Here is a 25,618-nt window from a genome sequence, read left to right as displayed (position 1 = left end):
AACCAAATATTACATGATAAAGACCTACCTCCATACTTTACCGAGAAAGTTTGAAATCTTTTGAAAATATCATCTTTATGTGTTTTTGGGAACTGGCAACACTGCAAGTTTTCACATAGTGAAAAATGTGATATTTTACCCCATCTTTGCATCGAAAAAAATCTATATGCCGGAGCACTCTGGATATTAATATTATAGCAGGTGGTGAAGGTGACCTGGCCCCACTCATATCTGATGAAAACAGCTTGGGCACTTGTATACATTGTAAGCAGTGTTGCCATAAAATGATGCATTTTGGCAAATTTAACAAAATGAGATTTTCACAAAATATGATATGAATTGTTACACAAAAGCAGGTTTCTTAAGATTGATTATATCTTTCCATATCCTTATGATGAAGGTGTCTTAGTTCGACTCATTTCTAATGAGAAAAGCTTGTTATATTGTATATCAAAAATCAGTGTTGCCAGAAAATGATGCATTTTGGTAAATTAAAAATGAGATTTTGTTACAAACTATGGTATAAATTGTTACACTGGTGCAGGTTTCACATATCTCTCCTTACATATGATAAATGGGTCTTAGGTTCACTCATTTGTAATAAAAAAAAAAGCTTATTATATTGCAAATCAAAAACCAGTGTTGCCAGAAAATGCTGCATTTTAGTAAAAAAATTGGGTGTTTTTTACAAACTATGCTATAAATTGTTACATTGGTGCAGGTTTCACATATCTCTCCTTCATAATGATTAAGGTGTCTTAGGTTCACTCATTTCTAATGAGAAAAGCTTGTTATATTGCAAATCAAAAAGCAGTGTTGCCAGAAAATGCCGCATTTTGGTAAAAAATGGTGTGTTTTTTTACAAACTATGCTATAAATTGTTGAATTGGTGCAGGTTTCACATATCTTTCCTAGTCATAAAGGGGTCTTAGCTTCACTCATTTGTAATGAGAAAAACTGTTATATTGAAAATCAAAAAGCAGTGTTGCCAGAAAATGGTGCATTTTGGCAAATTCAACAAAATGAGATTTTCACAAAATATGATAAGAATTGTTTCACAAAACCAAGTTTCTTAAGATTTATTATCTCTCTATATCCTTATGATAAAGGGGTCTTTGGTTGACTCATTTCTAATAAGAAAAGGTTGTTATGTTGTCAATCAAAAAAGCAGTGTTGCCAGAAAATGGTGCATTTTGGCAAATTCAACAAAATGAGATTTTCACAAAATATGATAAGAATTGTTTCACAAAACCAAGTTTCTTAAGATTTATTATCTCTCTATATCCTTATGATAAAGGGGTCTTTGGTTGACTCATTTCTAATAAGAAAAGGTTGTTATGTTGTCAATCAAAAAAGCAGTGTTGCCAGAAAATTGTGCAGTTTGGTCAATTAAAAAAATAGATTTTTACAAACTATGATATAAATGGCTACACTGCAGGTTTTTGTGTATCTCCATATCCTTAATGATAAAGGGGTCTTAGGTTCACTCATTTCCGAATAGAGAATTTGTTATATTTTATATCAAAAAATAGTATTGCCAGAATGATGCATTTTGGTAAAATTGGTTTTTTTCTAATGACAAAAGCTTGTTATATTGTATATATCAAAAGCAGTGTTGCCAGAAAATGATACATTTTGGTAATTTAAAAATTTAAAAATTTAAACTTTTTTCTTGTGTCTCTCCATATCCAGATGATAAAGGGTTCTTAGGCGCACACATTTTCGATGAGAAAAGTTTATTATATTGTATATCAAAAGCAGTGTTGCCAGAAAATGCATTTTGGCAAAATCAACTACTGAGTTTTTACTATGTGATTATTAAGGTTTGTACTATGACATTTGTTTATTGCATTATCTAATCTTGTTTGGTTCATGAATTTAAAAAAATAATAAAAACAATTCTGACTTTACAGGCCTTTCAGAGACACCCTGTATTGGAAGGTATAAATTTATGACTGGAATTTATTCTGCAGTGTGTGCATGAACTTTTCATATTGTCATTTCATATTGTCAGAAGATGGGGCACTGAGTTTAGCCATAGCAGATCTATGTGTTTCCACCAAACAGTAGGCCTATAATAAGGAATTTATTAATTTAGGTGTATTTTATCTTGGATCAAGTGTCTTCCATAGTAAATTTGCCCATATAGCTTTCTACCTGTGAAGATTGTTTCTGCTAGAATTAGGTTTTTATGTCGCATATTTAAAAAGAACAATTTTTAACTACAATATTTCAAGACCAAGAACCAAATTGGGTGCTACTCTGTGACACAATTGGGCGAGTATGGCATGATTCCAAGTTTGTAATAGGAATTTGCTTCGTTTGCATATTTATTATTTTCTTCTGATGGCCTTCAAGATGTGGATATTTTCAGAAAAGAGATGAAGTTGTTTATTCTACTTGAATAATTTAAATTTAGGCAGATATGAAATGTGCTGGATATGTTTCTGCTGAGCCATGAAATGGTATAAGCCTATCATAGTGAATGTTACTTGCTTACTTACTAACTTACCGGGCTAACTTACCGACTAAACTTTTCGTGTGAAATGGACATATCTTGAAATTTCACAAAGGTATGACATCCAAGTGTTGTCAAAGGAAAGAGAAAAAAGTAAAGTATATGATAAAATATTTCCCCACCCGGGGGTGACACTCATAAAAAGACCTGGGTCAATAATCATATGGGTCCTTTTCATGTCTCAAAGTGCCTAGAAGGTATGACCCCCCAGTGGTGTCAAATGAAAGAGGTATAAGTACAGAATATAATAAAATAATTTCCCCACCAGGGGTTGCACTCCTCATAAGACCTGGGTCAATATTCATATTTTGGGTCCTGTTCATATCTCAAAATGCCCAAAAGGTATGACCCCCTGAGTGATGACACCACTTAGAGTGGGGGTCATACCTTCTTGACATGACACCACTCAGGGGGTTATACCTTTTTGGCATTTTAAGATAAAGATTTCAGGTAAACTGAGTATGAATTTTTGGATTGTTGTAAACTTTTTTTAATTACACTCAATTTTAAAAGTAGGCCTACATACAGCTTTGGTATGAAAATTTTCAGCATTTCAGGTTATCTCCCAGTAATACCTTGGTGGTATTTACCAAGAAATACCAGTATTTTACACCCTATTAGTATTAATTATTCCACATAAAAAGTTAATTATCAACATTTCAGACACTTTGTATCAAAGCAAAATAATTTTATGAAACATAACCTTCATCCGTGGCGTTGACCTTTTTAAAGACAGTTCTTGTTTGTGATTGCCATGGTCAAAAGGCCCTTATGGTAGGGATATCATGTGCATCCCTGGTAACACCAATCACAAATTGATTAGGTGTGACCGTTGTGTATAGGGCTTTAATATACATTTGTGTTTCAAAATCATTTAACTGTACCAATTTTCCAAAAAGTTAGAACATAGGTTATATACACACAAAATGTAGTGTTTTCCCGGGATTGTTTTCTGTCAAAACTGTCTTCTATAACCCAACTCTCCATGTAGTCACCATGTGACATAGATAGGCTAGGTATATTCAAAAATACAATTATTTTAGCATAAAACATTGAAATCACCTTTTTTACAAACACCCAATGTAATTTTCCTGGCAACACTTCTTTTTGATATACAATTCACCAAACTTTTCTTTTTACACCCTATATTATTATCCTGGCAACACTTATTTTTGATATAGGCCTACAATTTTCCAAACTTTTCTTATGGGAAAGAAGTGAACATAAGTCTCCTTTATTATAAGGATATGGAGAGACACAAGAAAGCTGCATCGGGGTAACAATTGAACTTATATCACAGTTTGTAAAAATCTCATTTTTTAAATTGATCAAAATGCACCATTTTCTGGCAACAATGCTCTTTGATTTACAATGTAACCAGTTTTTTTCATGAGTGAACCCTTTATCATATGACTAAGGAGAGATATGTGAAACCTGCACCAGTGCTGTAACCATTTATATCATAGTTTGTAAAAAACAAATTTTTAATTTACCAAAATGCATCATTTTCTGGCAACACTGCTTTTTGATTTGCAATATAACAAGCTTTTCTCATTAGAAATGAGTCAACCAAAGACCCCTTTATCATAAGGATATAGAGAGATAATGAATCTTAAGAAACTTGGTTTTGTGTAATTAAAATTCATATCATATTTTTCTGAAAATCTCAATTTTGCCAAAATGAACCATTTTCTGGCAACACTGCTTTTTGATTTTCAATATAACAAGCTTTTCTCATTACAAATGAGTGAACCTAAGACCCCTTTATCATATGACTAAGGAGAGATATGTGAAACCTGCACCAGTGTAACAATTTATAGAATAGTTTGTAAAAACCCCATTTTTACCAAAATGCACCATTTTCTGGCAACACTGCTTTTTGATTTTCAATACAACAAGCTTTTTTTATTACGAATGAGTGAACCTAAGACCCATTTATCATATGACTAAGGAGAGATATGTGAAACCTGTACCAGTGTAACAATTTATAGCATAGTTTGTGAAAAATCTCATTTTTAATTTATCAAAATGCATCATTTTCTGGCAACACTGATTTTTGATATACAATATAACAAGCTTTTCTCTTTAGAAATGAGTCTAACTAAGACACCTTCATCATAAGGATATGGAAAGATATAAACAATCTTAAGAAACCTGCTTTTGTGTAACAATTCATATCATATTTTGTGAAAATCTCATTTTGTTAAATTTGCCAAAATGCATCATTTTATGGCAACACTGCTTACAATGTATACAAGTGCCCAAGCTGTTTTCATCAGATATGAGTGGGGCCAGGTCACCTTCACCACCTGCTATAATATCAATATCCAGAGTGCTCCGGCATATAGATTTTTTTCGATGCAAAGATGGGGTAAAATATCACATTTTTCACTATGTGACAACTTGCAGTGTTGCCAGATCCAAAAAAGACATAAAGATGATATTTAAAAAAAATGCAATCGTTCTTCGCAACATATGGAGATAGGTCTATATCATGTAATATTTGGTTTTGCAAAATGTGTCATGTATTGCTGCAATTAGCCAGCCAAAATAGGTTAAATTTCACTTTTTTAACCCTGAAATTGACTAAAAACTGCATAAAACAAAGAATTGGCTGTTACCATGGCAACAAAAAAAAAATGGACGAACAATGCTCGTCACTGTAACATGCTACCAAAGTACTTCAACCCCCAAGGTATAAGCAAAATCTATTTTTTGACCTTTGCCAACCATGCTGAAAAATTACCTGAACTTACAATTAAGTAAATGAACAATTATGTTTGCAGTGATTTGATTTGGAGGAACTACTAACTATAGTCTGTATCTTTCTCGAGTCAGTAATTTAGATATTATGTTTTATTGTATCTCTAAATGTAATGATGAGAAGTATATAAAAGTATACATTTTCAGAAAGGAAATGATGCAAGGGATATTGAACTAGCATAGCAGATTCCTGCAAAAATTAACACTTTTTGAGAAAATTTCTAAATTTGATTTTACTTTACTGACTCCAGGAAGGTATACAAACTATTCCTAGATAAAAGTTAAGAACAAAATTATATAGAGGAAATTGTGAAAAATGACCATTGCAAAAAATTTCCCTTTACACAATTTCCCTCTTACATTAATTAATGTAATAATCTGAATTTCACTATATACTTTTTAATAATTATTTCTTGTACAGTATCAGCATTATACAAATGTGTAGACGTAATGATAATTTTATTTTTAATGTATTTTATTCATCTTACTCTGTTTTCTTATGAATTGAGAAACACTGTCACATATAAATGTATGTATTAGATAGAGGGTAAGAAACAGACCATTACCAGAAATAATTTGTGCCTTGTTGAGACATGGTGAGCATTAACTGCTCTGAAGGCAAGATACCTCAACAAGACACCAATTATTTCTGGTAATGGTCTGTTTTGATCCAGTTAGATGTATCTTACATTGTGAGCCAAAATAAACATCTCAAAAAAGTAACTATCCCCCCTTAAATAATGGCCATTATTCAAAAACGGGCGATTGTATTACAAATCTGTCAAATGCGTTGGAAGCAGAATTTATTTCTGCACATTTTGACACCTCATTTGTAGCAATTGACTAAATATTGACGTCACAGGGTACATTTAAATCAATGTAACCCAAGATTTGAAAGTTGCAGTAAATTCTATTGATTTGTATTCAGTATAATGGAAGGAAGTCTGTGTAATGATATCTGAGTGTTTACATGTATGCATTGTTGTACATGTAAGTGCAACTTTCAAATCGGGACCTCACTACATTAAATTGACCGCTGTTTTATTTTTTTTTCTGAGCTAGCGTATCAAATGAGGTGTCAAAATGCGCAGAAATAAATTCTGCTTCCAACGCTTTTAAATTTGTAATACAACAGCCCATTTTTGAATAATGGCCATTATTTAAAGGGGGGGGGTCAGTTACTTTTTTGAGATGTTTATATGAATATGTTGTATAAAAGGTTTATTTCATTTTCCAAAAGACAAAATGGAAAAGCTAATGTATTATCTATAACTGGTAATAGTCAGGATTTTTCCCAAAAATAAAATCACTTTGAGACAGTGTAACATTCTTCTCATGTGTCATGTGTTTTTGAGTATATCCCTGAAAGGGTACAAAATTATGACCTTCCTTGTCCGTCATTTTGTTAACACAGTGGTACCCATTTTCTCTGATTACTGCACCCAGTCAACGTTTGCGATAACTGGTATCTCACAGCAGTGTGCTATACAATCTAGTCAGTTTGCTATGCAAGTTCCATTAAATGCATAGCATATTTCGCTATCCAAGTTTCAACACATGTAATTAATGTTTTTTTTAATCATCTGTGATGTGTAATTAATGTTTTTTCAAATCATCTATTATTATATTTATTATCATATCAATTTATCATGATGCAAAATCAATAGGATAAAATTTGCTATGCAAAATGCTATGCAATTTGAATCTGCTATACAACTAAAATTTGCATAGCATTTTTGCTATACATTTGTACAAAAATTGTAAACCCTGCACCCAGTTCAGCTGTTTACGAAAAAATGGAGGTTTAAGGACATCGGCACTAGTTTAACTGACTTAATGCATGTGGCCTGGTTCTCTGAACGTTTCTGATCTTGATTTAAAAAGGTCTATTTGTTGGGAATCATCATTCATTAATTATTTAGTTAGTCTCCTATGCAGCCAGTTTAGTTACGCTCCCTCCACACAGTCTGCCAGTGACCACGTATACGCTGTTTCTGATTAGCTAAGAGGGCGACAATGCAAGGTCTATTCGAGAACCTGATCAGAAGCGAAGCATCCAGGAACTTGTTCGTTATCATTGGCAGACTGTTTGTGTGGAAGGAGCGGAACCAAACTGGCTGTGTTTTTTTTTACTAATATTTAGTCAACAATTATGGATCATTCATTATTTATGCCTGGGGAGTGGGAGTTTAACCAAAAAATAGACAAAAAAGTTTTGCCTTCCCCTTGATCGCATTGGCTCAAAATTGTTGGATTTCCCCCTTCCTTCCCCTTTTTCTTCACCGAACCAGTGGTGGCGCCATGGGGGGAATTTGCCCTCCCCTCAAATATTTTTCTTGCCCCTCCAGTTTGCTCCTCCCCCTACTTTTGAGGCAAAATTGTGTAAATTTCCACTTTTGTGGCAACTTTGCGCAAAATTTGTCAAAATTTGCCGAAATCCGCCACTGAACTGAACATTCCCTTTCATAGTTCAAGTAAAATATTCCCCCGCAAGACACCAAGAGAAATTTGGATTCCCCACCCCCAATAACTTATGATAATGGAGAATGTTTTCACTAAAATTATATCAGTATGAGCGACCATTTTTAAAAATTCCTCTTGATCATGGAAAAGTACATGGATTCTGCCAATTCGAAAATTGGATCCTTTGATCAAAGGATTTGTAACCATGGTGATACTTTCTTCATAATTGTTTTCTCCAGTAATTTTAGTCCAAAAACACTGCTAGTTGAAACAACCAGCTAAATTCAAACAAAAGTTTTAATTTTTATCATTTCAACAAAATCTGTTGAGCTGAGTGTTTTACTGATTGACCTTTAGTATCTATACCTGTCAGATGGTTTAAAACCATAGACCATATAAAGAACTGTATCAAATCTTTACTGCTAAGTACCATATTTATGTCCATCAGAGCATAAATTAAGTTATTGCTAAGGTGGAACAAGGTATCCATACACCACGTACATAATATGTACATTGTATGTATGAATGTAATGTAATGAGATGACATAGGGGATGGGTATTCAACTAATCTTTTGGTAGTTAAATGTAAGTGCTGCCCAGATTTCGAGTTCAGAGGACATAAAAATGAGGCCTCTGGAACTAAAATGGGCCTACATGTATTTTCTATGCCCAGCAATTTTCCTAAAGCTGTGAGAACTTCAAATTTGGATGTCAGGAATGGAAAAAGAAATTGATGGGGTAGGGCTTTGGAACTGAAAAAGAGCTTGAAAAGGGGTTCTTGAGGGTACCGATAGAATGCCTGAACTTTGAATTTTCTTGTCCTGTTGTCAGTCCTGTGTGTAATACATACAGGCAGGAAACAATGGAAAAACATTAAATTTGTCAAGTGTTTATAAATTTGTTTTCTTAATTTTATTTTTTTAATATACCTGTTAAGAGCCATTGTTATCATCTTCCTTTTGCAGACGGTGCTAGCAATACAACCCAACTCTCAAACAGTGAAATGTCATATCGGACCAACAAGAGGATGGCAAAAATTGGGTAATTTTGCCAAATTGCCCTTTGAAGAAACTGTCAGTGATCAGCAGCTGATTGTTGTTAATGGAGAACTTTACCTAGCTGGTGGAGTGCACCATATACAATCATCTTTCAGGTCATCTATCCAACATTTATATGGAAGACGCTTTAATCATTTCTTTCATTATGATCGATCTCTCAACGTGTGGACTCAATTGCCCTCAATGTTAACCAGACGAAGCCGTTTTTCGATGGTACATCTGGCAGGCTACATTTATGCAATCGGAGGAAAGGAAGACCGAGATGATCGATTCCAGCAAAAAGTGGAGCGCTATGAGTTGGAAACACAAGAATGGGAGGAAGTCCCTAGCCTTCCTGTGGCTCTTAGAACAACCAGTTCTGTCGTTTATCAGAACATCATTCTTGTGTATGGAATTAGTGTAACCCACACAATGGGGATCGGCAGACAAGGATCTTTGTTTGCCTTTGATCCAGTCCGTAATACATGGATATCCCTTACATCAGAATTTGTGCCAATAAATCGAGAATTAGAAAATGGTATGTGGGCCAACCCTCGTCTTCATCCAGCACTTGTCATAGAGAAAGGTGAATGCTACAGGATTTTGTATTATGGATCTGCAACACCAACGGTGAGTCATGTGACTATCAACCTTGACGATAATCCATCAGCCACATTTTCTGAACTACACAATCCTGAGGATCAATTTATAATGGGACTGTATAACTTTCAAGCAGGTGCATTTGCTATCAACAAGAGAATGTTTGTGAATATCAACGGGTATATTCACAGCTTAGCTGCTTGTCCAGATGAAGTTGAACCCAACGATGAGGAAACAAGTAACGGAGGAAAGGATGACACAGCTGCTGAGGAGGAACCAAAAGCGTACTCAAAAGAAGAATCAAATGTGCCGGTCACAACGGATGAAGAAAAAAAAACATCCACTGAAGCACAACTTGAAAAGGATAAAGAATTGGTGAAAGGAAATGAAGGAGAATCATGCATCGTTGGCGAGGAGGAACCAAAAGCATGCTCTAAAGAAGAATCAAATGTGCCACTCACAAAGAATGAAGAAAAAGAACCATCCACTGAAGCAAAACTTGAAAAGGACAAAGAATTGGTCATAGGAAATGAAGGAGAATCATACATCGTTGCTGACGATTACATACCAAATCTTGTATCATGGGAAAGTATGAATACTAAGAATGAGACTTTTTCTGCTGTTGAATTCACATTTGATATGTATAGTGTCATGTCAGACAAGTGAAATCTGTAGTGGCTGGGTAATACCGTAACCACTCTGGTATAAGCCCACCCCCCTAGATTGCAGATTTCACTTCAAAAATGGGGTGGGCTTATAACTGAGGAGGGCTAGTACTTGAATTTAGAAATAAGAAAAATCATCCCCATTTGTACATTGTATATGCCCAATGTGTGGAATGTATAAATTATCAACTGTTATTTTTTCATATTTGCTCTTAAATGTGAGAGAAAGGCATTGATTTGATTTAATAAACTTGGCCAAAATTTAGTACTGGGCTTATAGCCGAGTGCACCCTTGTTCCCAGAATGTTTCGAAAAATAGGGGGTGGGCTTATACCTGAAGGTGGGCTTATTCCTGGGTGGTTACGGTATTTTGTTTTAAATCAATCTGGTCTGTTGCTACTGCTGTTGTTGATATGCATTACCGTAAAAACTCAACAGTTAGCATAATGTACTTACTATCAAGTGCTTTTGAAAACATGAAATTGTACCAAAATCCGGCGCTTTTCCAACTGAGCTAATGGGGTTGAGACACACATTTGCAGGTTTACTTGTTCGTATATAACTATTGTGTATTGATGATTTGCTCAAAACCCTTTACACTTTTGTGGATGGGGCTCTTCATGTTTACATATTTTAAAAGTGCTCGATAGGAAGCACATATGCTAACTATCGAGTTTTTACGGTATGTTAACATGTGTCGTCCGCCTAATGATGCACTTGGGCTCCTTTGCCTTGGTGTAATTTCATGTACAAATAGAGATCCCTCCTGAAAATCCAATCAGGAATATATGTGCTCTTATTTGCTAGTGGGATTTTTATGGGAAGGCATTTAGTATTTCATGTATGAATTGCTCACCCATTGCTTTTACATCAGATATGCGACCAAATTACAATGGATTTCATTCACTTCATTTCATGATTCATGTGAACAAATTTGATTGACTCTCTAATCCACTACAGACCCAAATTTAGGATTTTAATTATTCCATCAACATGTTGACATGAAGAATTTATCTATAGACAACTACACTATTTTTTACTCCATGGTGCATTATTTTAACTCCAAACACACTGGAATGTGGTGAAGTCTGATAAACTAAATAAGTAAATAAATGTGAAAATTATTGTAATGTATGTAAATTATTGTAATGTATACTTGTAAGTAAATGTGAACATTATTGTAATGAATGTAGGGGTTATATCCTTGTAAAATAATTTGTCAAATAAATTCAATCTATACATTACAAGAAAACTTAAAATCAAATAGCTTTTCCAACCTGCATCATGTGTTTTTCGAATTTATATATTAAGAAAGTCGGTCACTTTCAGTTGAGCTAGGGCTTAAATGAACTGTAAGTAAAAATCACATAAACATAAAAATTAGAAAATATTGACAAGTCACTTCAGTTCCAAACATACTGATTTATAGTGTGTGATTCCTAGAGACCATTGCTGTAAACAGTTGATGCTCATCAGAACATAGAGCGGAAACTACCAACTGGACTCAAACAAATACAATTTTTTCAGATTGTTTTGTTGTTGTTTTGTTTTTTTGTTTCAAGTATTTTATTGATTTTAAACCTATCTGTTGTATTAAATGTAAATTTTATCTTAGCTGCTAATAGACCATTTCATATCAAGATCGGAAGAGTTCGGAAAACCTCACTATTTATTCAGTAAGCTAGGGGTAAAATTGTCATGAATTACGGTACCCTTTTGCGCTAAAATACAGCTTATTAAGCCAACATGAACATGGGGTCATTGGTTTAAATATTTGCCTAGCATATTGAGCCAATACCTCAGCTACTTGGTTTTTCACAATAAGATACTAATGGAAAGAAATGATCAAATGTTCGTCATTTTTCGTCAGTTAAATATTTTTTACAGAACATTAACATCACCTCTTCCACAACTCAGTCTCTTACACAAGACATACCACCGCCTTGATTCCACATTGAGTATCCTTGGCAAAAGTTCCTGTCTCATCTATTAATAATTGACCATCGAAAGTTCATCGTAGTTTATGATGCCTGTTACGCATTGGAACGTCGAATTGTACATGCATGCTGAGGAGGTACTTTTATGCGCGCATGATAGGGGGAATTATTTCATGCTCCGGGTTTTATCAGAATGACTCAGTTTGAAAAGGTCCATTAATTATATTCATATGTAGTAAATTACAGTATTCTAAACCTAGAACAATGTGTCCATACATCATAAATGTACATGAGATTGGATTCCAAATTTCCGCTCTCTTGATTCCATTTAGACTTGCTTCAAATCCTTGTAGTACTAGTCTGGTGCCCAAGCCAAACAACCCCAAAGTAGCATCCACACGATAATAGAATCTGATCATGTGCCCAAGAATAAGGGAACAGGGCATGACATATAATATGGTAAACACAACATGTTGACCTATAAAAGAGAAAATTACATAGGCTAGAAAAGTACAAAAGGCTAGACCCAAACTTAGGCTAACTGTAAAATTGTTTGCTTGTGTTTAGAGAGGCCTTCAATTACTTGTTCTTTGTCATCTTTCAATAATGATTACACAGCCGTGGTGTTAGTCACGGCTGTGTCTTTTTTCTTACAGGTTCTTCTTTCTTTCTGTCAACCTTTACATTTGCTCTAGCACTCACATGCTTACATCGATTTTGACCTAACTTGGTCATAATGATCATTGACCGTGCCCCTACATGTCACATGAAACTCGTGGGGTCAAAGGTCACGCAGGGGTCATAGGGGTCAAAAACGTAGGACAGCGACAACACTAGCACACTTGCATTGTTATTACCCAGTGTCTATGTGGTGTACACAGATTTGGGTTCAAAGGTCATTAAGGGGTCACTTCCGGTATAAAACGAAAAACTTTCAAAAATTTTATTAGCTAAGTAAAACATAGCACAGTAACGGTATGTTCACATATGATCTGCAGTCACCCAATGTATATGTGGTATTTTTTTTTATTTGAGGTCAAAGCTCATTAAGGGGTCACTTCCGGTATAAAAAGAAATACCTTTAAAATGCATCTTCTTCCACAGATTATGTAGGACAGTGGCGTCACTTGCACACATGCATTGTTATTACCCAGTGTCTATGGGGTGTACACAGATTTGGGGTCAAAGGTCATTAAGGGGTCACTTTCGGTATAAATCGAAATATCTTTAAAAAATTTTATTAGCTAAGAAAAACATAGGAGAGTGATGGTATGTTCACACATTAATTGTGTTTACCCAATGTATATATGGTATTTTTTTATTTGGGGTCAAAGGTCATTAAGGGTTCATTTCTGTTATAAAACGAAATACCTTTAAAATGCATCTTCTCCCACAAATTACATAGGACAGTGATGCCACTTGCACACATGCATTGTTATTACCCAACGTCTATGGGGTGTACACAGATTTGGGGTCAAAGGTCATTAAAGGGTCACTTCCGGTATAAAACAAAATAACTTCAAAACACTTTATCAGCCAAGAAAAATATAGCACAGAGACGGTACATTCACACATGAATTGATGTTACTCAGTGTACATACGTGGTATTTTTTATTTGGGGTAAAAGGTCATTAAGAGGTCACTTCCGGTCTGAGACAAAAAAACCTTCAAAATGCCCCGTCTGCCAAAAATAACATGGCAAAGTTATGCCACGTGCACACATACATTGATATTAGCCAATGTCTATGGGGTTTTCATATATTTTGGGGTCAAAGGTCATTAAGGGGTCACAACACGGCTGTGTTCGTGGTCTTAGACCACAGCTAAGTCTAGTTCCTTTTCTTTCCATATACATTTTGAAGGTTTTTTTGTCTCAGACCGGAAGTGACCTCTTAATGACCTTTTACCCCAAATAAAAAATACCACGTATGTACACTGAGTGACATGGAAAACTCACATTGATAATATATCAAAGAATATTTCCAGAGGTATTGGAGTAATAAACCAAATTAAGCACTTTGTACCAGAGAAAGTTTTATTTTCACTATATTGCACATTAATTCTTCCTTATATAAATTATGCTATTTTAGCATGGGGAAATACATGTAAGAAATACTTAGAGAAGATTTTTGTACTGCAAAAAAAGGCACTTAGAATCATTTCAAATAGTCATTATTTATGTCACTCTGCTCCTATTTTTAAAATGTATTAATTACTTAATGTTTATGACACATATCATATGGAATTAAGCATATTTATGTATAAACATTTTTCAAATCAGCTGCCTGTAGCATTCGACAACTATTTCATGCAGCAGATAAATCGACATAAGTACCACACAAGAAATGCCGATGACTATAATATATGTCATACAAAAACAGAATTTGCTCACAAAACAATAAGAGCTGCCGGTCCTAGGAAATGGAATATTACTGATAAATATATAAAGATGGCAAAATCAGTAAACCAGTTTAAGTTACAAATAAAGAAAAGTCTAATAAAAAATTACATCTAATATTTAGGCATTGTTTAATGACCTCCCCAACCCCAACTATCAATTTCTTGTGTGAACTGTGGAATGTCTATTTATTGAAATGTTATAAATATTTATATTGGTTCTTTCTTTGCATGTTCTTCTCCTCTTTCTTTTTTCTTTTATTTGTTAAGTTTGTGTACTTGTATGTTGTAACTTAGGGTAGTGTAAGGGGGTGCTCGCTTCAGGCCTTTGGGCCTTTTGAGCATCTCCTCATTCAAATTTTTGTGTCTTTTATATATATTTTGTATGTTGATTTGAATGAAATAAAATGATGATGTATGTATGTATGTATTTTAGTAGGCCAGCATGCATATAAGATAGCAGTTTTAGCTTGGTTTGGGCATTTTGCTTGACCCTGGTTGAATCAGGAGCCAAGTGTGGCTCCACATACACATAGAGTAACTGTTTAAACAAACCAAACAAACATTTCATATAGTAGTATGTAGAATGAAATGATATAGATTCATACACATCCTTATTTTTAACATTTGTGTTTAAATGTATGCATGTTGACATTGAAAAACTTTTGAATAAAATAAAATTATATTGTTCAAAATTACCTGAAATTGTTCATCAGTCCTGTTTTCAGTGTCTTGTTTATCACACAGCCAAGAACCATTAACAAACAGAACATTTTTTCAATGTTTTTAAAAATAAGTTTGATTAATCTTACTCTGTAAATCTGAAATAATCTACTGTATGATCTTATTGTTACAGACGGTGCTGGCAATTAAACCCCTCTCTCAAACAGTGAAATGTCGCGGACCAAAAGGATGGCTAAAACTGGACAAATTTGCTAAGAAGCCCAGCTTTAAAGAACGTTTTGGCAAAGATCAGCTGATTTTTGTTAATGGAGACCTGTTCCTAGCTGGATACTTTATAGCAGATTCCTATAATGAGTTCTTTCATTATAACAAGTCTTGCAACATGTGGACTCGAATGCCCTCAATGTTGTCAAGGCGTATGTACTTCTCTATGGTTCATATGGATGGTTACATTTATGTAATTGGAGGAGAGGTTGGACCAGGTGGCGGACTTTCGCAAAATGTGGAGCGCTATAAGTTGGAAACACAAGAATGGGAGGAAGTCTGTGGCCTTCCTGTGGCTCTTGAAAGAACCAGTTCTGTCGTTTATCAGAACATCATTCTTGTCTATGGAATTGGTTCAAGCAAGACGATGGGGTTTGGCAGAGCGGCTAGACGAGGATCGTTGTATGCCTTTGATCCAGCTCGTATATGTGGATATCTCTCGCATCAGAAATCCTGCCCATTGATCAAGAATTACCAGGAGAAGAAGATAAGTTTGTCAATTCTTGCCTTCCGCCAGCACTAGTCATAGAGGAAGGTGAATGCTACAGGATTTTGTACTATGGACCTACAACACCAACGGTGAGTCATGTGACCATCAACCTTGACGATGATCCATCGGCCACATTTTCTGAACCACACAATCCTGAGGATCAAGAATTTGTTGGAGATCATAATTCTGAAGCTGGTGCATTTACCATCAACAAGAGACTCTTTGTGAATCTGAATGGGTACATTCACAGATTAAATACATGGCTGGATGATGATGAACCCAAGGATGATGAAACAAACAAGGAAAGTAATGGAGAAAAGGAAAGACAAGTGAGTAACCCACCTGCTGAGGTGGAACCAAAAGCAGAATGGAAAGTGCCAAAGAATGAAGACAAAGCAAACAAACAACTGGTTACAGGAAATACAGGAGAACCAAACCAACTTCAGCAAGAACTTGATTTGTGGAAAGGCATTAATTTGACAGACCATTTTTCCAGTTTATCTGCTGTTGAATTCACATTTGACATGTGTAGTGCAGGGACTGTCTTTGGTAATTTGCAGGAGAGCATTAAATAGCTCTTCTGGAGTCTTCAAGGAGAGCAGTTTAGAGCATTTACGATAGAATGTAAGGAGAGAATTGTTAACTAAGAGCTAAAAATCACTCTTCTATTTCAGATTTAAGGAGAGCAGCAGAGTGTGATTGCTCTTGCTCTCCTCAAAAGGCAGTCCATGGTAGTGTCATGTCAGCCCCATGAAATCTGTAGTGGCTGGGTATTATTTTGTTTAAAATCATGTATTGTCGTTACTATAGTGCTGTTGCTGACCCTCGCGAGCCTCCAGTTTAAACTTCTGCAGATTTTTGGAGGTTACCAATACCAAGTACCAAGTACATGCATTATGTAAACATTATGTTGATAGAACAAATATCTTGACAACAAAAGAACAATGAAAGAATTGGTTAAAGAAAATGAAGGAGAATCATACATCGTTGTTGAAGATTGCATACCAAATCGTGTCTCATGGGAATGCACGAATTCCAAGTTTTTCTGCTGTTGAATTCACATTATGTATATAGAGTCATGTCAGACCTGTGAAATCTACAGTGGTTGGGTGATATTTTGTTTGAAATTAATCTTGTCTGTTACTGGTGCTGTACTGTTGTTGATATGCATTATGTAAACATACATATGTCTGTTAACATTGTTCATTTTATGCAAATCCAAGAAAAATGAAGATGTTAAACTCACATGTTTAGTGATGTTTCACCACTACACTGGTGATTTCTTCAGACTGGCAACTCATTACATCTGACTGCTTCCTTTTATAGGCAATAAGAACCGCTTTAGAGGGCGTGATGAGTTGGTCAAAGATGTTGTTGAGTGAGTAGGCCCCCTCGTCCTTATAGCGGTCCCTGTTGCCTATAAAAGGAAGCAGTCAGATGTGATGAGTTGCCAGTCTGAAGAAATCATTAGTGTAGCTGAAACATCACTAAAAATGTGAGTATAACATCTTCATTTTTCTCGGATTTGCATAAAACGAACAATGTTAACAGTTAAATCTAACAATCCAAATGAACTTGTTTAAAGATACATGTATGTCGATATAAAGAATATCTTGACATGTCAACATAGATTTTAATATACATAACCAAATTATGACGGATTTCATTTCATTTTGTGATTAGTGTGAACAAATTAGATTGACTCTCTGATCCACTACAGACTCAAATTTATGCCCAAATCAGGATTTTAATTATTCCATCAACATGTTGACATGGACAAATTACATATGCATTATTATAACTCCAAACACAGTGGAATGTGATGAAGTCTAATAAATAAATTAAAATAAGTAAATAAATATGAAAATTATTGTAATGTATGCGACCTAATTTGAGCTTAAGGTAGCTGACTTGGATGTTACACCCTTGTAAAATAATATGTCAAATAAATTAAGTCTATAGACACAACTTAAAATTATATATCTTTTCCCACCTTCATCATGTGTTTTATAGAAATTATTTAGAAAGTCAGTCCTGATCACTTTCAGGGGAGCAAGGGCTTATGTACTGTATATAAAAAAATGTATTTAGAAGGCTTATAAATCAGAAGTCACTTCAGTTCCAAACACTGATTTATAGTTTGTGATTCCTAGAGACCTTTCAAAATTTGATGCTCAGAACATAGAGCAGAAACAACAAGCTGGAGTCAGACAATTGTTCTTCCTTTTTTTCCCATTTTTTATTTCAAGTATTTTACTGATGAACCTGTCCGTTGGATTAATGTATTTCAGCTGTATATTTTAAGTAGAACAATGTATCCATACATCATGAGATTGATTTAGAATGCATGTAGCATATGAGATGATAGATGCCGACATATCCTCATTTTTAACACTTATGTTTGAATATACGCATCTTGACATTGAAAAACTGTTGAATAAAATTAAGGAACTAATGAAAAACGCAACGTTTTTTAGTGTTTTTATAATAAGTTTGATTAAAAGTGTTTTATAATAAGTTTGATTAAACTTACTGTGTAAGCTCTACTGTATGATCTTACTGTTGCAGATGGTGCTGGCAATTGAACACCGGGGATACCACTCTCACAGAGTGAAATGTCATGGACCAAAAGGATGGCTAAAACTGGACAAATTTGCCAAGGTGCCCATTGAAGTACCTGTGCACAATTGCAGAGATCAGCTGATTGTTGTTAATGGAGAAATGTACCAAGCTGCATACCACAAAGCAAGACCATATAATTGGTTCTTTCATTATGACAAATCTGGCAACATGTGGACTCAAATGCCCTCAATGTTATCAAGGCGAGTGTATTTCTCTATGGTTCATATGGATGGTTGCATTTATGCAATTGGAGGAACGGTTGATGACCTAGGTGGCAGACTTAAGCGAAATGTGGAGCGCTATAAGTTGGAAACACAAGAATGGGAGAAAGTCCGCAGTCTACCTGTGGCTCTTGAAAAGCCCAGTTCTGTTGTTTATCAGAACGTCATTCTAGTCTATGGAATTTGTGGCAGTGTGGACAGACAAGGATCGCTGTTTGCCTTTGATCCAGCTCAGAATACATGGATATCCCTTGCATCAGAAATCCTGCCCATTGATCAAGAATTACCAGGAGAAGAAGATAAGTTCGCTAATTCTTGCCTTCCACCAGCACTAGTCATAGAGGAAGGTGAATGCTACAGGATTTTGTACTATGGATCTACAACACCAACGGTGAGTCATGTGACCATCAACCTTGACGATGATGATCCATCAGCCACATTTTCTGAACCACACAATCCTGAAGATCAAGAATTTGTTGGAGATAATAATTCTGAAGCTGGTGCATTTACCATCAACAAGAGACTCTTTGTGAATCTGAATGGGTACATGCACAGATTAAATACATGGCTGGATCCTGATGAACCCAAGGATGATGAAACAAACAAGGAAGGTAATGAAGAAAAGGAAAGACAAGTGAGTAACCCATCTGATGAGGTGGAACCAAAAGCAGAATGGAAAGTGCCAAAGAATGAAGACAAAGCAAACAAACAACTGGTTACAGGAAATAAAGGAGAGCCAAACCAACTTCAGCAAGAACTTGATTCATGGCAAGGCATTAATTTGACAGACCATTTTTACAGTTTATCTGCTGTTGAATTCACATTTGATATGTATAGTATCATGTCAGCCCCATGAAATCTGTAGTGGCTGGGTGATATTTTGTTTCAAATCATATCTTGTCTTTAACTAGTGCTGTTGCTGACATCATTATGTAAACATATGTTGATAGAACAAATATCTTGACAACAACAGAACAATTAGAGAACCGGTCAAAGGAAATGAAGGAGAATCATATTCATACATCGTTGTTGAAGATTACATACCAAATCTTGTCTCATGGGAATACATGAATTCAAGTATGACAGTTTTTCTGCTAGTGAACACATGTTTGATATGATTGTATAGTTTATGTCAGCCATGGCGATCCTGACTTTTAGACCACCCGCACCATATAAAAAAATTTAAAAAAAAGAAAAAGCGCATTGATCTATAGTGCGCTACGCACAGGCAAAACACCTAGACGTTGATCCACAAGCCTCGGCACACTTTACAGGTTGTCGCTGACCACTATATGGCCCCACATCATTTACCATTTAACAACAAATCAGGGACTCTGCTGCACACCTTGGACATTCCACAAATAACCATCGCAACCAGGATCAGCTCCCCGAGTTTCCTACGGGTTTCAACAAGACAATTAGCAGTAAGTTCCTTGTCCAGGGGAATTTCAAGCTTACTCAATTTTTCCACGAGAGCATACTAGGCGCCGCCAGGGTTCGAAACCCGCAACCTCCCGCACCATAGTAGAACGCCATAACGATTGAGCTAACTTGACTGCTATAGGGCTCAAATATTACCGTACTATTTCATCAAAGTTTAATATTCTAACAAGCTTAAACTAAACTTAAAGTTTCAAGGAGTCAAGCTTTAAACTATTTAAATTAAGCAAAAATATCCAACAAGCTAAAAATGATTTTTTACCCATTTTTTAACAAGCTAAACCCAATTTTTGAAAAGAAGCTTAAAACATCCATTTTTTCATTGTAAAAATCATCTAAAAATCTTTAAAAATACAGTGACATACCTAATATTACTAATCTATGTTTCCGATGATATAAGCTAAAATATTGTGAAAGCGGGCAGGGCTTTGAGTAATGAGGGAAATTACAGGGTAAAATACATCACATTTTTCGAGATTCGCCATCTTGAATAAATGCAGAATTGCGTCCAGCAGTAAAACGATGTCAAATGCGCTTGAAAATGCATGATACGCTAGCGTAAATTACCGTCAAAACGAGCGTACATCAAGCGCTTGTGCTACGCAAAAAACTGGCATTACCTGTTTTGTTACCAGCTCTTTTACGTCAAAAATAGTTATAAAAATGTGGATTTTAGAACAAAATAAAGCTTGTTCGATTGAATAAAAGGTATGTTTGTACAGTTGAAAACATGTTTAATCTGGCTTTTGTCTAACACACGCGTCACGTCACGTCACGTCACGTCACGTCACGTCGCGTCGCGTCACGTCGCGTCACGTTGAAATGTTATCAAAAGTTCATAATAAATTATTAACTCCACAATTACCCTAATATCTCCCTACGTGATAAATAGTCCGTGAAATAGTCCATGGAACCTGAGAGGGTGAACACGTGTTCCTTGGGTGATCAGTCCGAGGAAAACATGAAGTACTCAAACATATACTGCTTAAACATGAGAGCCATGCATGGAAAAAAATTTACCAGAAGAATGCCTAAACATGCATGCGCCACCCCAAAAATGGTTTGGTTTTGAAAGGGGAAACAATATTTTTGAATTTAGGTCATTAAATCTACTACACAGTCTACACTAGCAACAATGAATGAGCAAAACGGATTCTTGTCAACCAGTGAAGGCAAGCAAGATACCCAGTTGTGAAATGGAACATTTTCTAAAGCATGTAATGTCAACTTTGAAAATTTTTGAAATACACAAAAAATATTCATCACAAAAATCAACATGTACAATGTACTTTGCTTTCTAAACAAACACTCGCGTGCGCCACGCTTGTATTATGCACATGTGTCGCATGGTTAAATAAATCGGCGATCATGATAAAATACACCATCTCAAAGCTAGCTTTACTGCAAATGTTCGCTATAATAAAAACAATTACTTTGCCACGACAACACGAGGGATTTGTTTCGTCCAATCAGAAATTTATAAACAAGCTGATGTGTACGCTGAAGTGGTGGCTGTACCATACTTGAGACGCGCTGACTGTAAACATGCATGTATCAAAAGTCTTTGTGTAACGCGACGACACGCAGGTACTGCGGAAGCGGCACAAGATAAAAGGCGTACATGTACCGAGGGTGAGCATTGAGCAAACATGTTCAAACATGTACATGCAGTCAACATGTCTGGAGCAAATGTTTTGAAAAATGCCATTTTATGGTCCATGCAAAATACAGAGCACCCGCTATTTTTGAATGCATTTTAAAAAAGAAAACTTGTACAAAATTTATGACATGAAAACACCCGAACTTTTTGCGAGAGTTTAGCACAAAATCGCATCTTGTACTCATAATTTGAAATGGAAAAAAAATATATCAAAACTTTGAAACACAATCACAACCACATCCTGATTTACTCTTAATTTGGCAGCCAGCGCAGAAGGCACGCTGACGATCTTCACAATGAAAATCGGTTTACACATAAAACATGGAGAACGAAGTAAATGTGAACTTCCAAAATGTCTGTTACTTTTACCAAAACATTTGTTAGTTTCAAAATCATTTTCCTCTTTCCATACATGAAACATTTCCCGATTATTTTATTCATTGAAGCTTTGCTGTGCTTTGCGGCATTGATGAAAAGCTGGAATTCCATGGACTATTTCACGGACTATTTATCACGTAGGGAGATAAGGGTAATTGTGGAGTTAATAATTTATTATGAACTTTTGATAACATTTCAACGTTCCCGATTATTTTATTCATTGAAGCTTTGCTGTGCTTTGCGGCATTGATGAAAAGCTGGAATTCCATGGACTATTTCACGGACTATTTATCACGTAGGGAGATAAGGGTAATTGTGGAGTTAATAATTTATTATGAACTTTTGATAACATTTCAACGTGACGTGACGTGACGTGACGTGACGTGACGTGACGTGACGTGACGCGTGTGTTAGACAAAAGCCTTTAATCTTGTTGCCAAAGTTTAATATGATAAATTTGCAATTTGTACCTTATATAGCTCGGGTGGTCTAAAAGTCCGGATCGCCATGAAATCTGTAGTAGCTGGGTGATATTTTGTTTGAAATTCATTTTATCTCTTTAGTTCAGGAGATTATAAGTACAAACTCATTAGAATGTGAAATTTGTTGTACCGTATTTTACATAATTTACGCTTTTAACTTGGTCATATTTAGGAGGAGAGGGGCTTATATTATCGGCAGAATGCAAGGGGCAGTTCATCTCTTGTACAGGAGAGTATTTTAGTATTTTACAAAATGAACCTATTTGGATCAGTACATGTAAAATAAGTGTTTAAATCCTATACAGGATAGATTATTTCATAATGTTCTAGCTGATAATGGATGAATGTTCTAGCTAATAAATAGAATATAATAAGTAAGTGCCTGCAAGATTATACTCAAGTGGCACTTATAATAGGCATGTGTACTAAACTCATGTCATTTTCAGTGTAAGACTACATACTTGCACTCAAATTTAAAACAACTGAAGAATGTTTAAGTGGCACTTAACCCTAACCCTCCTAAATACTACAAAAAACTACTTGATATATGCGCTGTTCGTGCATGCATCCCACGTGGTGTGATGACGCAATCGCCCTAAGTGATATATAGGCACGGTTTTGCTGGCCAGCGAAGCCCAAGACCCGTGGCAAAGTGTCGCCGACCGAGTGCTTGGCATGCGAGGGGTCTCGGGTTCGAATCCCACCCAGAGCAAACAACTTCTTTCCTTCTTTTCTCTCTTTATTCTTTCCTTCTTTCCCTTCCCGTCGCCAAAAAGCCCTTAGGCGGTTAGGGTTAGGTTACCACTATCGAAACTCAGTATAGGCTTCCTTAACCCTAACCCTCCTAAATACTACAAAATACTACTTGATATATGCGCTGTTCGTGCATGCATCCCACGTGGTGTGATGATGCAATCGCCCTAAGTGATATGTAGGCACGGTTTCGCTGGCCAGCGAAGCCCAAGACCCGTGGCAAAGTGTCGCCGACCGAGTGCTTGGCATGCGAGGGGTCTCGGGTTCGAATCCCACCCAGAGCAAACAACTTCTTTCCTTCTTTTCTCTCTTTATTCTTTCCTTCTTTCCCTTCCGTCGCCAAAAAGCCCTTAGGCGGTTAGGGTTAGGTTACCACTATCGAAACTCAGTATAGGCTTCCTTAACCCTAACCCTCCTAAATACTACAAAATACTACTTGATATATGCGCTGTTCGTGCATGCATCCCACGTGGTGTGATGACGCAATCGCCCTAAGTGATATGTAGGCACGGTTTCGCTGGCCAGCGAAGCCCAAGACCCGGGGCAAAGTGTCACCGACCGAGTGCTTGGCATGCGAGGGGTCTCGGGTTCGAATCCCACCCAGAGCAAACAACTTCTTTCCTTCTTTTTCTCTTTATTCTTTCCTTCTTTCCCTTCCGTCGCCAAAAAGCCCTTAGGCGGTTAGGGTTAGGTTACCACTATCGAAACTCAGTATAGGCTTCCTTAACCCTAACCCTTCTAAATACTACAAAATACTACTTGATATATGCGCTGTTCGTGCATGCATCCCATCGATCACGGCAGTTTCACTCCCATTGAAACACGATAATTAGGTTTGCTGATTCGTGCGTTCAGTTTTTGTTTTCTCCACTGATGAAATACGCACGAAATTGACTAAACGCCACGGCTCGATCGCTGTACTGCATGCAATAATCGAATCGGTGCGCCATGTAAGATAAAGTTGCTTTCAAACTCTGATAAAACAGTGCCAAAACAGAAAGCAAGTAAGGAACCTTATAAGGTACATAATACTCAATGTTTTTGTCATTTATTGGAATAAAACAATGTTTTTAAGTTTGAACATTTTTTACAATAAAATCACACAAAAATTGCACCCTTTTCCATTGATTTTATAGTTTGTCTAAACATGCAATGTAGAATCAAAGATATTTGAAGACTGGCACTTCAATAAACAGTGGAAATGTATGTTACTACAAAATGAGGCGTGTTATTAACTAACTTTTGAAAAATTAGAACTAGGCCAACAGAATATGAAGAGATATCACTTAATAAAATCACCCCTTTTCACTGTTAATTTGCGCGTGTTTGCCACAAACACGCACAAACTCGGCTGCGGCGACCGCTCCATGCGTGCGATGCATGAGTAGGCCTATATTGAACATGCATGTTTTACAGCATCTTGTACGCGAACGCCCAAGAAAGAAATAATCCAAGTCAGAACTCAGTTGTAGCTAGTTGTATTAGGCCCTTCACAATTAATTCTTAGTTTCCTGTTTCATGGTTGAAAACCAGGGATGAGGCGACTTTTAATTATTAATTATTAATTATCTTTTATTTTCTTTATTTTAAAATAAGTGGTCGCAACCTACATCAAGCCATTTTGACAAGGAGCATGCATTTAATTATTTTACTACTATGTTTGATTTTATACATAAGTAGGCCCCCTAATGGTACAATTAGGTTCTATGTTTATTCATCATTATAGATGATATGATCAAAGTCAGAAAGTAGCAAATGGTAGTCATTAAAAGTTATTTTTAAAGAGAAAATCCAAAATTTAAATAAAATAATTAAATATTTTGCAATTCTCTACTTTGGACGCGGGCGGGAAACAGGAAACTAAGAATCAATTGTAATTGGCCTTATGAAATCCTACAGCATATTAAATAATAAAAAAATAATATTTAATCACTTTTACGAAATCCAACCCTGGTCCATGGACTGGGCATAGTTCAACATGTTTTAGTTCTTTGCATTTGCTGATGCACCGCATGTTAATACACTGGCCGTCTTCATCATATTACTTTAGGCCACGTAATAACATGTCTATGCAATGTGTTTATAAATGATAACCAAGAGCTTTTTAACATGTCTTTTCATTCCAACAATTTTAGAAACAAAGTAAGGGAACAAAGAAGAAACATAACAAAGATGTTTAATTTGAAATCGGCGAGGGCAGGGACGATAGGCCTACGTGTTATTTATTTTACTTGGCCTTAAAAC

At 35.8% G+C, this 25,618-nt stretch overlaps 1 protein-coding gene across 2 annotated transcripts in view; it reads left to right on the top strand.

The window, feature by feature from the left end:
* Positions 1-25,618, top strand: part of LOC140171122 (kelch-like protein 26) — an 81,493-nt gene that overhangs the window by 48,527 nt on the left and 7,348 nt on the right. The window contains exon 4 of one of the 2 annotated variants that reach the window (XM_072194305.1): positions 8,710-10,914. The exons of the other annotated variant lie outside the window; for it this stretch is intronic. Within the exon in view, the coding sequence (XP_072050406.1) occupies positions 8,710-10,047 (1,338 nt within the window). The 3' untranslated portion in view covers positions 10,048-10,914. Of the gene's footprint in view, positions 1-8,709; positions 10,915-25,618 lie in introns of those variants that run through there. 2 annotated transcript variants of the gene reach the window in all.

This window comes from Amphiura filiformis, chromosome 15 (genome assembly GCF_039555335.1).
Source record: "Amphiura filiformis chromosome 15, Afil_fr2py, whole genome shotgun sequence".
In the NCBI taxonomy this organism is placed as follows: Eukaryota; Metazoa; Echinodermata; class Ophiuroidea; order Amphilepidida; family Amphiuridae; genus Amphiura; species Amphiura filiformis.
Note: the sequence above shows the minus strand (reverse complement) of the source record. Positions and strands in the feature narration are given on the sequence as shown.